Raw genomic sequence first — 15,993 nt, 5'->3', positions numbered from 1 at the left:
AATTACGACTTGTGAAGCACGGAGTAATCCTGCACGAGCGAGCACGACGTGCGGGGGCGCGATCCTTGGCGTTTCTGCACCACGGGTCGTAGCTTTCACGGAGCTCACTCGACATAGCAGTAGCACTGCCAAGACGCGTGCCTTTCTGTGGCCGGCACCGTTCCTAAACCCCCAACGCAACGTGATCCAGCCGCCCGGCAGCGGCAGATCCCCCCGGGGACACTAGCGACGACCTGGCGCGTGGCATCGCCGCCAGGGCACGGCCGGGGCGTCCTGCGTACCAGCAACACAGCAAGCGACCGCGGCGATCAGCTACCCTAGTGTTTGCTGCTACGGCCACACGGTCGAGTTACCCCGCAGCAGGTTCAAAAATAAGTAAGGTGCGAGCCGTGCTCCCGCGGTAATCCTTGACTTTTACTTCTTCTTTTTTTTGGCTTTGAGCTCTGTGGTCAGCATCTAGGGCGCTAGGAGCCTAGGCAGTTACATCTTCAACGACAGCCAACGCAGTCTTTGCGCCAGTGTCCAATGGCTTTCTTTCTCGCGCCATGGTCTTTGACCACCACGCAAGGAGAAAACCGTATGTTCAGCGCCTTTTACCTTTCGTGCGTATTTTTTTGAGTTTCGACCCAGGGACGGTCTTCTGGTATACAATCTGTATGCCGACGAACATCGAGGAAAAATGGATGATGAATCCATGACTGATGCCCGACTGCCCGGCAGCGCGCCACGTCCACCTTGTGACTTTCTGTTTGTGTGGTGTAAAGCGCGCACGAGGGCGAGAATGCGGCTGCCGAAATGGAACCTGGAAGCACCCTGGAAACGAAGTACAGATAGATATACATGTGGCTAATAAGGGAAAGCAACGCAGTTACTTTTCGGAAAAAGGAGAAGAAAAGCAGGGCAAAGTGCGTAGAAAAGGCGAGAGGAACTTCGAGGTTCCGAGGGGATTTTCCTCCTGTCAAAACGGGCTGGAGAAGCGGCACCGAAACGAGGCAGGGAAACGCCCTGGATTGGAATTTGGAAGCGCATGTTTTCAGAAACGAGGACGAAGCAAGCACCAAGCAAGCGCACGGCCGGACCAGGAGACCCGGCGAAGGTCGGCGAGAAAGCTCATCGCAACACACAACGCGATGCCCAATCAACTCACGCAAGTACACAGCCACGAGCAAAAGCTCAAAAAAGTGCCGTGCCGCCAGCTGTACCAAAAAAAAAAGATATCCTCGCGTCATTCACAGAGGAGAGGTCCCCTGCTCCTGTGCTCCTAGTACTCCAATCCAACGGCAGCTTTCCTTTCCATTCCTCGACCGCAACACGGCAGCGCTCCACGTCAGCGCCCACGCTGCAGCGAGGTGGGTTCCAGCTCAGCTCAACCCCGTCCCATCCGGGGGATGCCTGCGAGCAGGACGAGGCGACGAGGGTGTGAGCGAGCGTCTCACTCGGACGCGGATATCCAGCGATCCGCTGTCCCCTCGCGCAGTCTTCACTCTCTTGTCCCAGTACCCGCTCGCGGCCCCGCCACGTAGGAGACCGGCACGACGACCCGGGGGAGGCAGCCCCCACCTGCTTGGACTCGGGTCGACGGCGGGGTCCACGGTCCGCCTGTCAAATTATTGGGAGACCTCTTCTCCGAGGAGACCTTTGCTTGAACTCGGTAGCCCTCAACCAGCTGTCGAGAGAGACCGCAGTTGTCAGCTGGCCTCAGTGATCCCGGGCTGATGCCGTCGATGACAACGGGGTGTCTTGGCGAGCCGCCATCCTGCTGCCTCTAATCAAGTTCGAGAGGAGAGGGAATTTTTTTTTCCTGCCGCTCATCATCCACCGGTTCATTAACTGACTCGCCTGAAGCTGGTGGATTCGTGAGTGGTGCCCGGCTGCCCGGCGGCAGCACCATGCCCGTCGTTGGCGTAAGTAAAGCGCGCACGGTGGCGAGAACGCTGTTGCTGAAACGGAGCTTGGAGCCACCCTGGAAACCAGCGAAACAGAGGATAAGACAAAAAGCACGGCGACTGCTTTTCGGAAATTAAAAAGAAAACAGGAGAAAGCAAGGGGAAGGCGCGAAGTGCAGAGAGGTGGGTAAAGATGCGAGCATTAAATATTTTAGGTTATTATATGTCGATCGATAAGTTAATAAACTGAATTAGAATGATATCTCACGTAATTAATTTGAATAGCAATGCTATCGTAATTAATCGGATAATTTAGAAAATACCACCGGGTATCCCCTTGCACCATTGTCACTGCGTGAAATGGGCAGGACAAGCGCCACCAAATGAGGCAGGCGAAACACCCTGGAGTGCTGGGATTGGGGATGGAAGCAATTTGGAAACGAGCGAGAAGCAAGCGCATGTGCGGCAACACAGTGTCCAACGAATCAGCTCACGGGTACGGGCAAAAATGCTCCGTGCTGCCAGCTGTACAATAGGCCCCTTCCATTCCATCTCATGATCGCCAACACGAAGGGAGCGCTCCTGCTCCAGACGGCAAGCTTCCACGCCACGACAGGTATTCCACGTAAGGGTCCCTGGTGCAAGGGCAGTCCCAACCCATAATTTCTATGGGTGGTGTCTAGAGGAGATAGAACAATAAATATACATACATGTAGATACTACCTCTCCGATGCACAATATCTATAGCAATTTCTACAAAGAAGAAACATTAATTACTCTTTGCATGTTCAGAAAATAGAATAGGATTAGCTGTGGCACGCCAATGCCACGGCCAATTAGCTCAACGCACTCAGGCAAGCTGTGCAACAAGCAGCCACTAGCACAATGAGCATCCAAGAATCTGAACCTGCTAATGATCTCAAATTCAATCCAATGCTCCAGGTTCAGTTCAGTAGTCATCTTGAGAAAGTTCAGCAACAACCGCAGTTCAGTTCAGTATAGGCGCTAAATATTTATCTCCTGACAGTCGCACAACACACACAAACCAGAAGTTCAGCTCACCATCGTTTCAAAAGGAAAAAGAAATTCAGCTCACCAATTTTGTTAATTTCATCACCTGACGCTTCAGCAATTCCAACAAATTATGACCAAACTTGACTCACTCAAATGTCCCATGATACTAGAGCATATTCGGTACCAATTTTCTGCATCATCGGTGATCTGTGTTGAAGATTAATATGATATCAAACTCAAGATATTCACTAAAGCAAACGGCTACATCCATCTGAATCAGACTTCAATCGGATCCCTGCATGGCGCAATCTACCAAGAGCAAGCAGCAGGCAGGAGACGAATCCGAGCTGGGCCACCGACGGCGGGAAGACAGGTGCCTGGAGCATAGCTGGGCCATGTAGCAGCGCCGACGACAGCAGGAAGGCCATCGCCGCCCGGAGCACCTCGCCACCGGCGTCCGGAGCACCTCCGCCGTCCGGACCTGCGGCGGATCCCCTCTAAATCACCTCCAACCGATTGGAGCACGGCCGCAGCGGATCGGGACGGCGGAGAAAGCGCGTGGGAAAGAAACGAAGACCGGGCCCAACGCAAAGTTCGATCGTTTCCTGTGTCTCGGAGCGTGCGCCGACGTGGTTTTGCATGCGACCCGGTGTCTACATTTTTTCTCTCTCTCTCCTCTTTAATTCCTATGCCACATCAGAATTTTGCTTAGTGGTAGTTTAATTAATTTTATGGACACCATCTGAAGTGGAGGGTTGGAACTGGCCTAAAACCTCCTCCAATGGTGCCAAGCTAGCTAATTTATAAGAGTAAAATACAATATTTTATCTAGATGGAATAGAAAAAGAGAGAAGAGAAGAGCTATCTCTGGAAGAGCTGATACGTAGGTCTATCTATATCTTAAATTGTGTACTAATTCACTCCCAGCCAAAAAACTATGCAGTGGTGTCTATGACATGCCATGTCATATAGACACCACTTAAGAAACTATGTGTCTATGACATGCCATGTCATATAGACACCACTTAAGAAACTATAAACTACAGTCCCGATCCAATGCGTAACTAGTAGTTTTGGTTATACAATAAATTCATTCAATGACCTTTCTCCTCTCTCTACCAATCCCATTTTTCCCACTCTTTAATTCTATCTTGGTACATGTGATAACCATCCCAATAGATATTATGTAGTTTCTTAGACTTTAATTTTTTGTAAGAAACCATTTCTTACATGAAACCTACTTTCTTGGCCTTTTCCTCTCTCTCCTCTTTAATTGCATTGCTAAATCAGCAAAACATCCTACATAGCATCGTATTAAATGCTATGAAAACTATCCTAATTACTGCATTGGGACTACCCTAAGAGTTAAACTATTAAAAATGCAATCTTTTATGCTACTTGCTCCATTCTCTTTTGATAGTCCTATTTTCAAAATTAAATTATTCTTTTTTAATATCCTTGACCTCTTGGAGATGGCTTTTCGATTCCCGTGTAGATTAACTTTTCTAAAAAGATTGGTGTATGTATAGATAACATCAAAATCAAGAAGTCGTAATTAATAAGATGATAAGCAAAATATTTTTTATCATTGTATTAAAATGAAAAAAGACTATTAAAAAAATGGAGAGAGTATTTTTTAATTGCTATAAGCTAGCAGTTGGCTCGATGAGCTACCAGTTGGCTCGAAAAAGAGGCCTAAATAGGAGGAGAGGTGTGGACGCAAACGGACGGGGGCTTCACGCGGCTCCAGCGGGTCGCTGTGTCCCTCGCGGCTTTTCTCGTATCTCTGCGCCACGTAACCGACCGCCACGACGAGACGACGACCCGACCTGGTGAAGCACTGAACCTGAAGCAGCCGCCCCCATCCGCTTGGACTTCAGTCTGCATCACGGGCCTCTGTCAAACTGTTGAGAGACCTCTTCTCCGTGGAGAATTTAGTTGAATTCATATACCTCGACTGTGCAAGAGGGAAAAAAATTTGAAACGATCCTTTGCACATACCAAGCCTGCAGATCAAGTTCTTCATGACCTCATTTCTGATGCCCCCATCAATTCCATGTTAACGATGTGTGTAGTTTCATTCACCAGCCTTCGTGTCCTTTTTGCCGCCCCAGGCCACAGCTGGCCTGCCTCTTCCGGTCTTTCCAAACATCAGTCTTTGACAAGTGTCCACCACTCAGGAATGTGTTCTTCCTTTTCATATCTTGACATGCGGGTTCTGTGCCCAGCTTAAATCATCAGCTGAATGGTGCCATGGGATAAATTAGGATGACAACAGACACCATGCATTTACATTATGCAAGGCTAATACAATGGAACAATCAACAGCACCCACTCCGGTACCAACTGGACCTCTGGGACGGACTGCTACTATTAAATATGGGTCGGCCAAACCATCATCCTATCGCCACTAACCAAGCTGAGAGAAAGAAAATGCTGCCGATAATCATCAGCACAAATTTATTAACCTATGTATGGTGCTTGCTCTATAACCTTCTCGCGCCTGCAACCGAAACAGCCGCTTTCTGCTAATAATACAACATCCTCAGGTGACAACAGAAGTGTGCCGGAGCTCAAGTAATGTCTTGACTGACGAGCCCTGGGACGAGATAAACAGCAGTGAGTCACAGTTAAGGGGTTTAACCAAGGTGCATCAATGTACTGTAACATATTATTGATGAATCGAAAACAAGGATGTCAGGTACTACCATGAATTTGTATTAAAACCATTTAGAGCATGATACATAATTACATATGGTAGCCTACTACTATCACTAAAATTTTTACTGAGGCGAAGCAGGGATTACCTTCTTTGCTTGTTTATGCCTTTATTTTCAGAAAGTCGCAAATTTTCTAATCGGGAAATCTGACCGATTGAAGACACATAATCAACAAAAGCAGGGCCTCTCAGCGACTGCAACAGCTTTGGAGGAATAACTGGAGAAAGGGTTCCACAAAGAAGAACCTGCCGTTCCCTACACAAAGCATTGACAATAGCTAATCATGCAAATTGTCCATGTGAAGATTACACAACAAACCAAAGGTGAGTCAGAAATCATCAACGATTCAATCAGTGGATCCAGCAAAGTTCATGAAGATTCAGAAGAAGCTAAGAACAAGAAGCATGCATGCTTAAGCGCTTCAACAAATGGATCTTACAGTGCTATATGCATAGAGCAAGCAAGTTTATTTAATCAGTATTGGTTAATTAACCACAAAATATACCTCACATATCTATTTAGTGAAGTACAATTTACACATAATACGATGCTTACAGGATCTTTTTTAACCATGACAAAGTTTCATATGACTGACAAGTGACCATCTAGTCAGAAAACCTGTCTAGTGAAACTGAAAAATACAAAGAAGGTTGTCGTTGCGATAGAATTGTAGACAAAACCACAATCTATCACTATAGTATATCAAATGTAGCACTATACCTAACAATGTAAGGTCAACAATAAAGTGGCGCAATGATTGAGTGCTAATAGCTTTTGAAGATATGCCAGGTACCAGATCAGTTTTCGTTTCCAATTAATTTATGCACTGCAGATAATAACTAATAGCCTATTCTAAATTTGCAAAATTGCCAGCATTGTTGTTAATGTGACCCTCTATATCCACTAATATTACTATTTTGACCACTAAAATAAGCCGCTAATTTTTAATTTCATATTCACAAGACAAACTAGATCATGAGGTAATATATAGAGCTGTATACAAAGATAGCCAACAATACGATAGCAGTGTATACAAGCAACTAACCTACTGGAAGGGAATCACGTCACTTACCTTCTTTTAGAAATACAATTAGTCGGATTTTTTATATGAGAAACGTTAGCAGATCCACAATTCTTCGTAAGTCCTGAACTAATAATTTTCCCAAGAGATACAGCAGCTGTACTGGCAAGCAACAACTCTTGTGACAAATCAAGAGAACCACCATCTATATCTTGGGACTTCCTTGAGAAAATGCAAAGAGCATGCTGTGCATAAATAGATCCCATCTCAACCTGATTGCTGTAACAGGAAAAGTCATCTGGCTCAGCACAAGGAGTTGAAGGTGGATCCAACATATCCTGCACAGATTTATAAATGTCGAGTCAAATATTGTATTTCAGAGACATGAGTCTTTAAGCAAGCAAAACATAATATGCCTGACCTTAGTAAGAGGGTAGCAACGAGAAAGCATAAGATCCAATTCTGATATTAAATCAGACACTCCAGAAGCAAGCTTCAAAGCTCCAGAAGCTGCTTTATTATGATTAGCCTCACAGGAAAGTTCAGGACAGCAACTTCGTAGCCTGTTCCAAGTATCCTGGACTTGTTCAACCTTGCAGGAGTCATTAGATTTTTTGCCGGAGAGCAGCCAGATACTTTCAGCACGACTACATTCATCCATCAATTGAAACCCAGCAGTTGAACAGCTTGCCTGTTCATTTCTGCCAAATGATTCCACATAAGCCTCACTTGTCTCACCAATTACATCTTCCACATCTTTCTGTTGTTCAGCCATTGCATTCTTTGCATTATCATTGTCTTCTAGTACAGTTCGGAATGCAGTGTATGTACCACTATCATGAAAGGTAGACAAATCATTGGACACTGCCCTTGACAAAAAATCATCATCACTTATGGATGCAGATGTGCCCTCCACAATGAAGGATGACTCAGGCACACATGACACACCCTGTGACATAAATGTATCACAAACTTGTGAAATGGACCCAGACATGTTGCTTTCAGGTGGGTTTTTGAAAGAATCGGCCATTCCAAAGGTCTCCCTTGATTCAATGGGAAAAATGAATTGATTGGGAACCCCTTGACTATGCATATGAGGCGCCTCTGAAGGTTGTGGGAAGAAACCAACTTCAGTAACAGTAAATATGTCATGTTTTTCAGTATGTACATCAGCTGGATCATCGTCAGACTCTGATAGTAGCAGAGAGCCACACCTATTTCTTTTTCGTTGTTGATCAGATGGAAGAGGGATATCTGGAAGATCATGGAAATCATCAAGGTCATTCTTACAAGGTGAAATATCATTATGCTCAGCCGAGTGGCCACACTTCAACTTGGATTTCTTAGCCTTTCTTGTTTTAGCTGTGCTTCTTCCTTTGATCAAAGGCGCTGTTACTTGTAACTGCAGACCTTCAAGATACGATACTTCCATCTGTTTTTTCTTTTCTTCAGCCACAAGGATAGTTTTGTCTACCTCCATATATACTGTTTCTGATAATTTACAAGGGAACTCCCATGGCAGCATTTTTGGTACAGTAGAATGTACCGCGTCCAAATCAAGTGAGAAAGGACCACATAAACATTCATTTGGCCTTTCTGAAAGTAGAAAATGAATCAGGATAACCACAGTGACATGCTCAGCACTCCTAGAGTCATCCAATGAGGGGAAAAAAAACCTTCAAGCTAAACTACCAATTAATTAGGAATTACATGCAAAAAAAAATAGAGCAGCAATTCTGGCAGCACAGGTTCGCGTAATCGTTAGTTACTTAGTGCTAAGTGCTAACAGATCACTCAGAAAGATCTAACACCACATCTTTTACTGGAAGAATGGAAAAGGAAGGTAATTTCTGCAACTAGATGAAACCTTTGTTTAACAGAACATATAGATGGAACTGTGTATAAATGAAGTTGATTTTGAGCCAGAAACAAGCCATAGTAAATTAAGATCATCCTATTCCTAGCTTAGACTTATAAGCTGACTAATTTGCATATAGCACATGAACTGAAACGGCTAATACATCTACTATATATGCCCTAAAGCTGTTGCGGGGCTACTGGGTGCTCTATTACAAACCCTATCAATCTATGATTGAGCCCGATGCAATAAACAAACCCAGCGTCTTCAACTTCATGTACCATAGCTTATTGGACACTTAGGTTAGCCTTATTGAAGGGTCATTTCATCAAACCAATTGCACAAGCAAATCAATGAATCTATTTCAGAAGCATTGTAAGTTTTACATCACTAAAAGGTTTCAAAAATGTAAAAAAATGGGCCAGTACACACATAACCATAAAAAATATTATTAAAATGTTTTCCTGGCAAAGAATCAAACCTGTGGATTGCTGCTTTCCTTGGTGCCAAAACTGCAGAAGCATAACCGTCCTCCTAATGTCACCTAAACAAATATCAATTACATGCTTTAACTGAGGAACGGTGACATCCACTCCCTCAGATTTACAGATCTGCATCAAGTTAGGACAGTCAACTTCAATAAATCTGGCAAGCAAAAACATTTTCTGTAATTTCAGCCTGTAAAAGAAAAAACTGGTTACCATGGCAACATGTGAAAGTAGCTCTGAGTTCGATGGGTATTTGAAATCCAAAGCAAGCTGATCCAAGAGATTAGGCAAAGATGGATCCTTCCCTTCACGAGTTAAGGATAATGGAACAAAATAACAAGAGTTTTAGTATACTACATTGGCTGAAATTATCAAGGCCATCTGCAGAAGCCTAAGAGGAAAGGATAAAGTGCTCACTGTTGCTAGTCAGTATGATCGGCCATTTTGTCGTCTCTGCCATCTTAAGTATGGTTGAAATAAACCCACGATCCTCATCAAAGACAGTATCCACATCCTCAAATAGGATGAGTGTCTTGTTGACGACTTGTTTAGGAGCTTCATCATTGACCTTGGAGCCTGAGCAGTATCCTACAGGTGATTTCTGTTGATCACAGTCGATCACTACTCTTGTAGCACGGGACGCTGAATTTTGATATTCAGTCCTATCAGGAGTTCCTGAATCTGGATCCGAGGAATCTTCATCCCTCAGTGGATCTATGACCTCCTCCTGTGACCTGTACAGGAGATTAAGAAAAAAGATGGATTCAAAGGTATACTTGCTTCAACAAGGCAACCTTGTGAAGTGTTAGACAAATGCACATATTATTAGAACTTAAGCTACAGTTCAGTATGTATATACTTGTCAGAAAAGAACTTTACGGAACTGTAACCAAGCTACAACATTATTCATATCATCATTGCTATTTTCATGTGCCCCAAATTCCTTATAGCATCATTTCCGCAAGCGTTTTTCATGCATACTACTGTTACTATTGCTTCAATGCTCGTAAGAACAATATAGTCAGCAACTCAGCATATAAATATTTCACGAAAGATTTGATTTGAAGATTGGTACAATACAGTTTTATATAATAAAGAGATGAGCATTCCAAAAATGCAAATGAACAAGGATGATTTTAAAACCTGCACAATTGATGGAAGTGCATCTGTAGAACATATACAATTCCTGAATTACTGTGCTAGAATTTTACAGGTTAGAAAAATAATGTCTGCTTGTTGCTGGAACTACTAAATTTCCGAAAGATAAACTTTATAAAGGATGCAGTATCACCCAAAAATATCATTTGGTACCCATGACAATGAAAGATAAATGACAAATGCTATTTTTGCTAAGCATCCTGATAAAAGCAAGAGATCATAACAAATTAGCTAAAAGAAAAGCAGCTGCAGGTTGCAGCAAAACATGGTAGAAGGATCACAAAAATAGAAAGAACTGTCCGAACCATTTTTCAAGGCCATGTGATTTAGTTGCTTCCTCGAACTTCTGCCTTACATAAGCCCCATTTCTCATGTCAGATGTATTTACCTGGAATAATGCCAAGCTTTAATCAGTAAAATCAAGTATACGAAGTAGACTGAACTTCTCAGAAAGAAATGCTGGTGGAAATACCTCTATTACATTGAATCCTTGTTCTCTGGCACACGCAAAAACTGCAGCTGATTTTCCACACTGGATAAGAACAAAGATATCACAGTAGCATAAATGAACCAGCATATCCAGGTTATATGTCCATTCATAGGTATAACAAGCGGATTACACTGAGACACAGCTAAGTACTTGCAAATATAAAAGAACAACTTTTGAACAAATTATAGGAGGTGCACAACTCCTTGTTTCGAGTTCACATAACAGCCAGTCATACAGTAAATCTTTTGTCCAGTAAACATACTAGCTATTTAACATTTAAAAACAACAAAAGTGATGTATTTCCTGAATTACAAAATGGGAAGCATTACCATATCATGGATTGGTTTCCAGGAAAAGGCTCATTGGTCCGTGACTCATTTTCCTTTCTGGGTGGATGAGATTTGCCACAGACAGACACACATTCACCAAAAACCAAAAGCCTACTAGCATAAGAAAATACAAAAGGAAAAATAACACGCTAAAAGACATTTAAATGAAGCATGTGATTCAAATGGCAAGTATTCCTGGGAGTGGCACTCACCCCAACTGGTCCAGTGATGAGAAGCACATTTTCACAATCAGAAGCATTGTCTGAAGAATCTGCATCAGATTCATCTTGATACGAGCTATCATTTGTGTCCCCATTAGCAGCTCCAATCTTGTGGCCTCTTTCATCCCAACCTCTGAGCCATTCAGCGAGAAACTTTACATGTTCACTATTTCCGCATACCTGTTTAACCAAGATAGCAGTAACCTAAGAGAAAATATAAGCATACTACAGACATCGATTTGTATTTTCCTGAATGAAGCATGTTGGCTGAGAAGGCTGATGAAATAGAGGCAATAATTGGGAATCAGGCTGCACAATTGTATCTATCATAAGATATCATGCATGAAGGGCAGTACAACATTATCTAAAAAAATGAAGGGCAATACAAACACAAATAGTCATGTTCACCTGGGCTGCAGTTTCAGGTCGGTACTTGTCGGTCCATAGGTAACAGGCAGGCTCACAACTGCACTAGAAATAAAATGTTGTGTGTAGTTAAAGTTTTGAAGATAAAAATGGTACAGGTAGCTATTTGCCAATTACTTCTATTTGAATTAAATTTGGCTGGCCTGAAGTTTCTGATAAATAGTTATGTCGATTGTGACAAGAAAAGGTGACGAGGGCTAAGGGTCGGAACAAGCGTGAGGAAACAAAATCCTTGTAAATTGCAACTTCAAAAAATAAAACAAACTTGCAACTTCATTTGACTGCAACAAATAAAAAGCAAAAAAAAAGGATTCCTGCATAGTTTGATGCCAATCTCATATCTCAGTGGATATGCAAACCCCTTATTGGTTGTATGTTGCCTTCAGTCTCCGTAGTTCATACTTCTATAGAAAAGAAACTATCTTAAGGCTTGACACCATTTGAGCAGGTATTAACATGGAAGGCCGATTGCGGCATGGTTATTCTGACCAATGTTGGGTTTAACAAACTTGTTTGGCAGTTCATTGGCTAATAAGCTTCTGAGAATTAATAATGTTCCAGTTTTGATGTGCAAATATTATTGAACCAGCTAGCAGGAAGCCGCAATACATCTAGGAGAAAACATGCATAATGTTGATTACCCATTCTGAGGAACTTCTGGCCATCCATGCAGATCAAGAAGAGAAGCTTGGCAACTGGCATTGGACACCAAGTAGTTGTCCACATTGATCTGGACAGTTCAAATAGTTAAGCATAAGTTTAGTCATTGCATGATTGAACAATAAACTATGAGAGAACAAACCAAGCTCTCGAATTCTGCAGAAAATTCGAGATGAACAAGAAATTTTACCACATCCAAAGGACAGCTGTGTTCACTTTGCTTGTCAGAGAAACTAGGGAAAGCCATTCCAGAAGTTGTACACTCAGAAAGAATCGGCTCTGCCAACTGATTGGAATGCCTCTTGCAAGTAGTTTCTATTGTTAGTGGTTTAACCAAGCCCTCAAAGAATGACACAGATTTTTGAGGAGCCACAGCATCAGTGTCAAGGGAAGACAGATCAGTGATTATCCAATTACTCCAGTGAATTAGCATACTGGCCTACAAAAAAGTATTGCACTTCACTTGACCACAAATCATGATATACCTTCTGAAAAGCTATACAAAACATGCATATGCTTGGCATACCTCCAATTGATATACAACATGAATAGGATAAAATGGTGGATCCCTCTCAAAATCACAAACTCCATGCACATCTTCAATATTGATAACATCATGATCTTGGCTAGCACCTTTGTTCATTTTCCGAGAAGCAAAGAAAGGGTGCATTTTCTTTCCAGAAGATAACCTTCGATTTTCCTGGCAATGAAATAAAAATATACTTTTTAAAAAAATATATGAAATAACACTGTAGACATGAAATCAACTAAAAACAAGGTGTGATTGCAATCGCAAATGTGTGTTTTTTTTTCTAAAAACAACTAGAGTTGCAACTACAGCACATATGGAGATTGAAATGCAGTTAAGATAACAAGATGCTACTGAGCATTTAAAGATCAAGGAGAGGACAATGAAAAAAGGAGATAAAACATAGGATTATAGTTTTTTTCTGCTCATACTTTATTCGTAAGGTGGCATTTGAAGTTTTAAACAGATGTAAACATAGACTTGCATTGAGTATGGCAGTAGGAGGAAGTAGGCACGCCACCATTAATTCTATCAATAATCCAGAAAAAAACTAAGGACAAACTCACAAACAAGCCAAAGGAAGGCAAGCAATACAGCGCGAAGAAAAAAAAAAGCATCAGCACAATAGAACACAGCATATCTCACCAGTGATGGACCTTACCTCTGCAGCCATCTTAGCCTCTGATCTTAGGTCAACTACCAATGGTGATTTATCTTGACTGGCTAGCACATCCACATTATCATTAACATGTCCTGCTTTAGATGGCGTACTCATCAAATCAACGTCAATCAATACTTGTGCTGCTTCAGGCGAACCGGCTTCAATCTGGCTAATATGTAATTGCTGACAGCTACCAGGACCTTCATAGCCAAAATAAAAACACACATATTTATACTTCTGCCGAAGTGGATAATAACCAGTGAAGGCATTAAAACACAACTCCATATATAACATTAAATCAAATTGTATAGTCTACGGAGGATATAAGTGCGCAACTGACCAGAAATGTGATTTGGAATGCTTATCAACATCACATTATGCATCGTAAGAGAACAACTACGGAAAGCATTTCACAGTGTACTGAAACTACATTCTATGTAGCAGGTATGTGACCACGGATAGACTGAAAGTACTTTGCAATTAAATATAAAAATTCTCAATCTTTGAACAGAGTTTTCACAGAGCACTATCATTCAAAGTTTAGCATTTCAAACAACGGATCTTACGACACTTTTATTACCTTTCTATAGTGCAAAATAACAGGTTGGGATCTTTAGTAGGTGCAAGTGTAGGAAAGAGAGTTCTAAATAGCCACCGGTACCATCTAAAGAAAATAGGGGGTAAAAAACTAACCATCAGGTGACTCCAATGCCTTGCAGCGCTTTCTATTAGCATTAGGCACTTTCAATGCCGCAACTTGCTTTCTGCCTTTCCTTTGCTTTTTCTGAGGGCTTTCATCTAAAATCCCAATGGGACAAACATTCAGAAGTAAATTTCCAGCAGTACAGCTGTATTGCTTCTCATACATAAAGTGGCAAATAACATAAAAAATCTGATGATCGGGCTGGTGAAACATTTTAGAGATGGAAATAATTCTGAAAATTTGTGACAGTACGACGTACCAACCGAAATGACTTCATCCTTGGCAGGATCCTGGCCAGTTTTCTCTCCTTTTGAAGAGGGCTACAAAAAAATTGGCATTTACACTAGAGGAACAAGGGGAAAAAATGAACTGAATAGCAAACATTTACCAATTTGTTTGAATGAAATGATATATATTTTCTTTTAAGCTATACGCAAGGCACAAATACTAACAGGCTTACAAAGTTTTCCCCCATCTACATAGGTATATTTCTATTTGAAGAAGTAACAGGTGTACCTCAATTTAAGTCATGAATGGCTGAGTTTGGCTTGTTGAATGCTATCCAGGTAGTATATTAGTTATGTGGTTGGTTGCAGACTTACATCCTTATCCAAGTTTACGTGCAGTATTATCGGTCATCAGTAGAAAACAAAAGATGCACATAAACACTACAATTTTGTCGTGGTTTTCCTGCAGGCAAACTAAGTAAAACAAACAGCAGAAGAAGCTTATATATCGACATCCAACTGAGCAAGACCCCATTCTTCACGAGCACAGCTCAGTGCAAAGGGCAAATCAAAATCGTGTAAGACACCGGAAGACAAAAAACATCAGCTGAAACGGGAAATGTACCTTCCTGCTGGGCTCTGACTTCCGCGGCTTTCTCTTCTTCTTCCCCTTCTCTGGTTCCTCCCTAACCTCCTCCACCGCCGCCTCCTCAGCCGCAGGTACAGGAGGAACAGCCTCCGCTTCCCCTCCTCGGGCTGCCACTCCAGCTCCGCCGCTGCCAGCACCTCCTACCCCTCCTCCTTCGCCGCCGCCGGCCGGTTTGACCAGCCCCCACGACAGCTTCGACTGCACGCACCGCCTCGCCCGCTTCCCGTCAGCCGACGGCGGCGACGGCTTCACCGGAGACGGGGACGGGGACGGCGACGGCGACGGCGCCTCGGGATCGGCGGATCCGCCCATGGGTACGCGAAATCAAATGGGGAATCTCGGGAGGATCGGCGCTAGGTTTTGGGTTTGGGGAGCTGGGAGGAAGGAGTAGTGCAGCGGGAGGTGGAGTCGGATTAGCTTCACGTTTCCCGCGCGGGGGAGTGTAAAGGCGGGTTGGTTTGCGCGGGCGCGCTTCATATCGCGCGGAGCGGAGGCGGCGGGCGCCGCGGCCGAATTTGTTATCTTGTTTTCTACCCAGGTTGGGCGGATTTACAGGGGGTGGCAGCGGCACGACCGGGTGCTCCACTCCGACTCGACTTGGATTCTAACGTTTTTTTTTAACGAGATATATAAAATTATTCTCATTTTTTAGATAATAAAATACTAAGTTAAACATACCTCTGCATAATGTTTATAAAAAAATAAAATTTGAACTCGTAAATAACTTTCTACCTCAAACTTCAAATAATACGAAACGTAAATTATACAAAACACCTATAAAAATAAAGTTTGAATATCGTCCGTACAAACTTCAAAGAACATCGATGTTAAATTTCTTTGCGGTCATATCACTGCTTGCTCCGAGATCCAAATCTAGGAGGAGATAGAGAAGGTAGATGAAGAGGAGGGAGGGTAGTCTTATGTTGATGTTCTTGTAGGTTCCAAGTTTCCAA

At 42.7% G+C, this 15,993-nt stretch overlaps 1 protein-coding gene across 3 annotated transcripts; it reads right to left on the bottom strand.

The window, feature by feature from the left end:
* Window positions 1-4,464: 4,464 nt before the first annotated feature.
* On the bottom strand, window positions 4,465-15,597 carry LOC112874399. 3 transcript variants are annotated; one of them, XR_003224950.1, is made up of 20 exons: window positions 15,017-15,597; window positions 14,424-14,484; window positions 14,155-14,259; window positions 13,462-13,661; window positions 12,798-12,971; window positions 12,462-12,710; window positions 12,253-12,341; window positions 11,594-11,651; window positions 11,177-11,365; window positions 10,618-10,677; window positions 10,451-10,533; window positions 9,405-9,721; window positions 9,201-9,292; window positions 8,981-9,110; window positions 7,063-8,237; window positions 6,693-6,979; window positions 5,708-5,875; window positions 5,369-5,499; window positions 4,902-5,118; window positions 4,465-4,781 (listed from the first exon to the last, which is right to left on the bottom strand). XR_003224950.1 is itself a non-coding variant. In XM_025937698.1 (19 exons), the coding sequence occupies exons 1-19, from the start codon at window positions 15,350-15,352 to the stop codon at window positions 5,098-5,100; spliced, it is 3,948 nt and encodes a 1,315-aa protein (XP_025793483.1). In that variant the 5' UTR covers window positions 15,353-15,597; the 3' UTR covers window positions 4,465-5,097. The 3 variants fall into 3 exon arrangements, 2 of the variants coding, with proteins under 2 accessions (XP_025793483.1, XP_025793481.1); XM_025937698.1 differs by having other exon boundaries at window positions 4,465-5,141; XM_025937696.1 differs by having other exon boundaries at window positions 4,465-5,118.
* Window positions 15,598-15,993: the final 396 nt, after the last annotated feature.

The sequence above is a fragment of the Panicum hallii genome, chromosome 9, assembly GCF_002211085.1.
Source record: "Panicum hallii strain FIL2 chromosome 9, PHallii_v3.1, whole genome shotgun sequence".
Classification (NCBI taxonomy): domain Eukaryota; kingdom Viridiplantae; phylum Streptophyta; class Magnoliopsida; order Poales; family Poaceae; genus Panicum; species Panicum hallii.
This window is presented reverse-complemented; position numbering and strand designations above follow the sequence as displayed.